Below are 7,386 nucleotides of genomic sequence, written 5' to 3'. Positions count from 1 at the left end.
GTTGTATATTTTTTAATTTGTTTGCATTTTTAGGTTATAGACTTTCATCGCCATATGCATACAATGTATGTATATAAATTTTATGGTAGTGGTAGATCTACATCATGCTAATATGGTCGGCATAAACAATTTTTAATAACACAATTACTATGAGAATTCACGGTACATAGATAAACGACTTTTTTAGATTAAAATAATATAATCTGAACATATTTAGTATTACTGTATAATAATTTAATATATAATGTAAATATGAACAAAATTTTAATTCGAATCTATTTGCAATAAACAGCAAAATATAACAGTAGAATAAAATATTTTAGAATAAAAATATGATTTGTAGAACAATAACAACAGCCACGCAAAATATTATTTTATATTAGAAAGATTAAAGTTTTCAATTAAGAATTAAAATATGAATTAAAATCCATCGTAGTAAAGGAACTTGATATTTGTCAAATGTATTGAAATATTTTTACATGTATCAGTTTAATACATGATCGTTTTCTTTGTGTAATTTTTAATTATGGATCTAAGAATAAGTACTTTCACTTTTCTTCTCATAATAACATAACTATATGTACATATATTTAGAAATTGACAAAAAATATGATCGTATATTCAAATAAATTTTTTAACAATACATATTTAAAAATATGTAAGGAATCAAATTTTCATAGTATTTTATCTTTGATTGCATATTACTCAATTGGTATTTTAATATGTCTTTGTTAATTTAATACGAAACATATCATTATATTATTATTATATGCTTGCTTGACAGAACTTCCCGTTAAAGTCATTCAACGTGAACGTTGACCATTGACTGGCGTTGACGTTTATCATCGAAATGGTATCAGTTGTTTTGGTTAAAATAAATTGTTAAAATGGGTGATTTCTTGGCAGCTAACAATATTTGCGGCCAAAATTTATTACGTTTGGTGTCTCGTGGAAATGCTATTATAGCAGAATTGATGAGATTAAAGGATTATGTGCCGCCAGTATTTAGGTTATTTCTTATTGTCAACATTATTTTACAAATAAAATAAAAATTATTGTCATAACAATTGTTACATCTTAATTTTCTTATAATCATAAATATCTATATTTCTTAATTCACAGTTTAGATTCAAAGCAGATGGTACAGAAATATGGATCAATTATAATTGATTTTGCTTATTTCAAGTCTGTTAATATTTATGAACAAAAAATAGAAAATGATCCAGTAAGTAAATAAAAAATAGGAAGTATATATAAATAAATGCATATAATTATTTTTACATGGTTTCGTTTAAAATTTTTATTGTTTTAATACTATAGTTGAAATCTATAAAAATATTCTCCATTAAATTTTTATCTCTATTTGAAATAATTTTTACATAGGTTCTTCAGGAAACAGATGAAGAACTACGAAATAATTATTCGGACATTATTTCAAGATTTTATTCTGCATTCGAAGGCATACACAAGTATGTTACTGACTTGAATCTTTATATGGACGAATTAGGGGATGGAATCTATATTCATCAGTCTATAGACTCTATTATGTTAAATGAAGAAGGAAGACAATTAATGGTACTTTGATAGTTTATAAACATTGGTTTAGTCGTTCAAAATAATGATGCATTTAGTAAGGTTGATTTGAATTAAACTTTTTTTATAGGAGTTAATATATCATTGCTTCAAACTTTTTCAGTATACATATAAGGTTTTGTAATATTTTTTCTACTGTATAAATATCAATATAATGTCTAATTTATATCAACAGTGCGAGGCAGTATATTTATATGGAGTTATGTTACTTTTGGTGGATCATCATTTTGAAGGATGTATAAGAGAAAGATTACTAGTGTCCTATTATCGATATAATGCTCAGCGTTCATCTTACACAAGTGTAGACGATATATGTATGTTACTTCGTTCAACAGGATTTTCTAAAACTTCTAATAAAAGACCCTCAAACTACCCAGAAGAATATTTTAAGTAGGTCATTAAGCAGTTGTAAGTTTAACCTAGCTTTAATTTCTGTTTATACAAACATTTAAATTTCAGAAGAATACCGTTGAATGAATCTCTAATAGAACATCTCATTGGACGTTTACGATCAGATGAAATATACAATCAGAGTCTTGCTTATCCGCATCCAGAACATCGCAGTACTGCTCTCTGTAATCAGGCATCAATGCTGGTCATAATTTTATCATTTAAACCAGCCATGTTGCATACGCACACAGCTATTATGAGAGAAATAGTAGATAGATTTTTCCCTGATAATTGGGTTATTAGTATTTATATGGGGATCGTAATAAATCTATGCGACTGGTGGTCACCTTATAAAGCTGCAAAAACGGCTCTTAATAATACACTCGAATCTTCAAATGTGAAAGTGATTGCACAAAAATATGGTCAAAAATTGAAGGTAATTATGTTACTACATTTCAAATTAATAAAGTTCGTTATTATACTTAAAATTTATTTTAGAAACTGATATCAGAAACGGAAGAAGTGCAATTGGCAGTCACGTTCGATGAAAGCGCCGTAGGATCACTGGTGAAGCTAATAAAAGAATCTAATGTAACTTTACATTGGATACTTTTACATACAGCGATGCCAACTATATCATTAGAAGATTCGAAACGTGTGCGTATGCTCAGACAGCTGGTACTGAATGAAAGCAAATATACAATAACTGATTGTCTTCAGCTACTACTAAGTACTGCACAGATTGAACAAGATGTCAAACAGTTGTACAAAGATGTATGAACAGTAATAATTCTTATTATGCTTGTCACGTACAAAATCAATGAAGCACTGCATATAATATTTATTACTGAATTTTAGTTGTTAATCGGTAAAGAAACTAAATGGCTTAGGGATAAAGGAATATGTGTCGAACGGATAACAGACCTTGCTCAAATATTTGGAGGTAACAAATCTCTCGACGGCATTGAGAAAAATAAAAATTTACATTCGTGGTTTATGGTGATAAGCAAACATATCGAGTCATTGCAACAAGAGGATGGAAGAAAAATAGTATTATTATTGCAAGCATTAGAAGAAGTGCTAGGTAATTACGAGACAACTAAAAATATATACGAATAACAACGAGTCACACTGTCGCATTGATTTCTATAATGATTCATCATTTGGATTTAAACTATTTCAGAGTTTCATCAGTTGGAAAATAATTTACATATATCTCAGTATTTAGCTGATACACGTGAAATATTACACAACATGATACGCACGGGAAGTATCACGGAGGACACTATGATTAGCTTAAATATAGTAACAGATTGTTGCTACGCATGGAACATAATGGAATCATTTATTGAGACAATGCAAGCTAGTATAAAAGAAAGTCCTCCGACTGTAATAAAATTGAAAGCGTTGTTTCTGAAAGTAACTTTTTATTTTTGCAATTTAGTGTTATTCAATAAAATGGGCATCTTTAATTATTTAAAAATTTATATTTTGATTTATTTTTAGATGGCTTCTGCATTGGAAACTCCTTTACTAAGAGTGAATCAAGCACGTAGCGCGGATTTATCATCAGTATCCCAATACTATAGCAGAGAGTTAGAAAAATATGCGAGACATGTTTTACAAATAATACCTGAAACAGTGTTCGGTTTGCTTGCTCAGATTGTATACCTCGAAACAAATGCTTTTAAGGAAATTCCTACTAAATTACCAAAAGATAAATTAAAAGAATATGCACAGTTAGACGATAGATTAAAAGTATGTTCTAATTTCTAATTTTCTATTCTTTTCGAAATATAGTAAAACTATATTATTGATTATTATATGATATTAGTGATTTTTTTAGATGGCTAAGTTGACGTACGCTGTATCAGTCTTTACGAAAGGTGTACTATCTTTAAGAAGTGTTCCTTTAGGAGTATTACGAGTTGATTCTCATCGTCTTTTAGAGGATGGTATACGACAAGAATTGGTAAAAAAAGTTACAGTAGCCTTGGACAATGGCCTTGTTTTCGAACCAAAATCAAAAGTGAGCTTTAAATTGATATTATTTCAATTTTCCAATGTAAGTTCTTCCATTCAAATTTAATTTTACGTTAACACATTGTTTTAGACAACGATACTACAGAAACTTGATAATTTAGCCGCAATTATGGACGGTTATCGTAAATCATTTCAATATATACAAGATTACATAAACATTAATAGTTTAAAAATATGGCATGAAGAAGTAAGTGAATCCACAAGTTTTATGAGATTTATCGTTGTACTTATACATATTTGTACCAATTAGTCTTTTCATTTGTAGATAACATATATTATAAGTAACGCAGTAGAAGACGAATGTACAGATTCTTCCTGGATTCCGGAGAGATCATGGAGATATTTCCAAGAAGAGAAACATGTGCCTGTATTGGATAATAATTCTGTAACTTTTATTGGTAGACTCGCGCGTGAACTTACTCGGATAACTGAGCCTAGGTAAAATTTTTCATTTTTTTGCCATTAATATTAATTATTTTTCGGTGTGTATTATGTATGTCTATTTACGTGTTTTTAGGACAACTGTCTACATTGAACATTCTCTTGCCTGGTATGACCTTAAAACGCAGGCAGAGGTTTTAAATTATAAGATTTTCTCAAAAATATTAGAAGCGATAGGTACACCCGGCTTGACAGGACTAGACAAACTTATCTCATTTTATATTGTCACCGAATTAAATACCATGATTCGTTACATAGAAAAAAACCTTCGCAATAAAACCTGGGCATCTATACTAGATCACTTTGAACCAATATTAAATTCCGCGGACGGGCCTAAAGGTATTTCTGTTACTTCGACGTATCGGTATGTATTTAAATGAATCAATAAATTCGTTTCATTTAATGCCATTCAGGTAATACGCCAAAGCTTCATGCCGCCGTCGCGACTCATACTAATAAATTCTGCCCTCAATTACTTGAATGGATGTTAAAAATTGGACACTGTCAACTTCTTAAAAAGAATATAGCCTACGAATTGAATACTGCGTGTAAGTTCGAAGCTAAACATATGGAAGCAGCACTTCAAACAATGAACACGTACGTCTAAATATATTACGCAAAGAACTCGTCTTCCACACTGATAATAGAATTTTTTATCTAATTATTACTTTCTTTTATAATTTGTAGAGCCATTTTACTTGAAATTGGTAAAGGAAACGATAGCGATCAAAATGAACCCGAAAGGAGCGAGTTGTTGCGGGAACTTAATGTCAGACTGGATTGGGCTGGCATAAGTGATCCGCATAAGAACGTTTATATTAAATCACCAAACATAAACAATATTGCACTAATTATGTTTATACTTACTGTATCACAGTTACCGAAAGTACACTACTGCAGAAATACAGGTAATTAATATACAAATATACAGAAATGTTTCTGTGCGACTAAAATATTTATAAGCACTATATATATATTATAGGAAGTCTTTTGAGTAAAAAAGCTCAAGATTCTCTTGACGCTGTAATATTTGCAATTGGGGTGCAAACTGTTTTACGCCAGTGCAGATTTTCTGCGATGACTAGCTACGTCAAATATCTTTGTGCATACATTTCTTCCAGTGTTACACCAGACAGGTATAAATATATTTCTTTGCCAGCTCGTAATTATAATGTGCATTAATGCTTTTAACATTAAATCGACAGCGTAAAAACGGGAAGCGATGGAAATTCCGAGGGGGCTAACAGTTTACATTTTTTGGAGCTGTTTATAAAATACTCTGGTTTACCACGTTCGTTTATACTCAAAGAAATTCCAGTAATTGTTATGGATCATTTCCAAGCGAAGACTGCTAAATAGATTTAAGTTTCAAGTTATAACACAAGTCCTTCGGTAAAACCGACTGGTATTACATTAAAATATAAAAGAACGAATAGCCTATATTTTGTACATATGTTCACATATAAATTTGTATTTTGTACATATATGTATTGCGATATATAACAATTGTACGAGTTATTGTTAAACATAAGAAATAAAATTCTATTATTACCATAAAAATTGTGTGCCTAATATTGAAATGAACTATTTAGATAAAAATCATGTATGTAAGTTTCTTCATTTAAAAAATAAATTACGAAGAATTTCCAATGAAATCATTCATTAAAAATAATTTATTGTCTTGAAAGTAACGAATAATGTCTCATACCTCGATTGATTCTACAGATATTATTTAAAATGTACTTTAAGCAAGTGTCAATTTATAAAGATTCTATTACTCTGAAAAAAATGAAGCTGTCAATGCGTGGGACGTTATCGCCAGCATCTGCAGTGGGAATTTGTATACGCATTGGCGGCTGAAGGCGTGATTCACCGCAAACGGCGGCGATGCGTCGGTTTTAGAAGGGTTTTCTCAATACAACCCATTTTAAATTACACTTGCCCGATATTGTCTGACCAAATTACAAAAATTATCGCATTGTACAGACTAACGACATGATTTAAACATTACCATGTTCGGTATTTTCTCAAATATCGTAATTTAATAAACGTAGGCGGCTTCGTCGGCTAGAACGGCCGTTGGGGAAACGTTGGAGGCGCCGTCAGCCGCACCTTTCTTACGAAATATAAGAAAGTAATATTTAACCGTTTAATACTATGTTCCGTCCATATTGAAAGTTTTTGTAACGAAAAAAAAAAATATGGTTATTTTACTGTATTTATGGTTATCTTGAACAAGATGTGAAGGATTAAATAAATGGACGAAGAATAATAATCGGCGGCTAGGACACGCCATTGACGGCCGTTGACGGCCGTTGGCGGCCACAACGGCGGTCGTCGGCGGCCTGATACAAAAGGAACTGCGATAAATTTCTGGCTCAGTCCCCTTTACGTGCCGCTACAAGACTATGTATATTCTCTCTATACTTATCTGTATTTTACGTTGTACTTTTTTCAAATTAAAAAGTAATACTACGCGTTCGATTTTCAAATATTGACGGTTAAAGTTTTATTATTGTTAAGCAAAAAATTCTGGACTTTCACGTTGTAAATATTAACAGTAACCAATGTTACTGTACAATATCATGTATATTAAGGTCTCGTTTCGTATTTTTTGTTTTACTTAAAATCTATAAATAGTTAGAATAATACTGTATGCTAACTGGGGAGTAACAGAAATGTTGTATACGTGAGTATAGTTGACTTGTAAACTCCTCTCGTAATAGATCCGCTGCTATATTGTAAGTATAACTGTTATTTATATTATTTATTTTGTTAGCTTTGGTATATACGTATGTATGTATGTATATGTATGTCTGAATTTAAATACATGGTCGCAGGTTTCTATGGTCTCGTAAGAAGTTCATCACTAGACTGTTAATGTTTATGCGAATTAAATGAACTGTTATTTCTTCCATG

The 7,386-nt window shown here is 30.7% G+C and overlaps 1 protein-coding gene across 1 annotated transcript; it reads left to right on the top strand.

Moving 5' to 3' along the window:
- Positions 1-834: 834 nt before the first annotated feature.
- Positions 835-5,826, top strand: LOC107193538 (WASH complex subunit strumpellin). The gene is made up of 17 exons (XM_015583005.1): positions 835-1,009; positions 1,123-1,225; positions 1,384-1,575; positions 1,769-1,983; positions 2,053-2,419; positions 2,482-2,757; positions 2,842-3,067; positions 3,167-3,402; positions 3,490-3,741; positions 3,830-4,012; positions 4,097-4,213; positions 4,292-4,464; positions 4,544-4,806; positions 4,881-5,064; positions 5,155-5,375; positions 5,450-5,603; positions 5,673-5,826. The coding sequence occupies exons 1-17, from the start codon at positions 888-890 to the stop codon at positions 5,824-5,826; spliced, it is 3,438 nt and encodes a 1,145-aa protein (XP_015438491.1). The 5' UTR covers positions 835-887.
- Positions 5,827-7,386: the final 1,560 nt, after the last annotated feature.

The sequence above is a fragment of the Dufourea novaeangliae genome, unplaced genomic scaffold (genome assembly GCF_001272555.1).
Source record: "Dufourea novaeangliae isolate 0120121106 unplaced genomic scaffold, ASM127255v1 scaffold6, whole genome shotgun sequence".
In the NCBI taxonomy this organism is placed as follows: Eukaryota; Metazoa; Arthropoda; class Insecta; order Hymenoptera; family Halictidae; genus Dufourea; species Dufourea novaeangliae.
The sequence above is the reverse complement of the archived record's forward strand: the minus strand, read 5'-3'. Positions and strand labels throughout refer to the sequence as shown.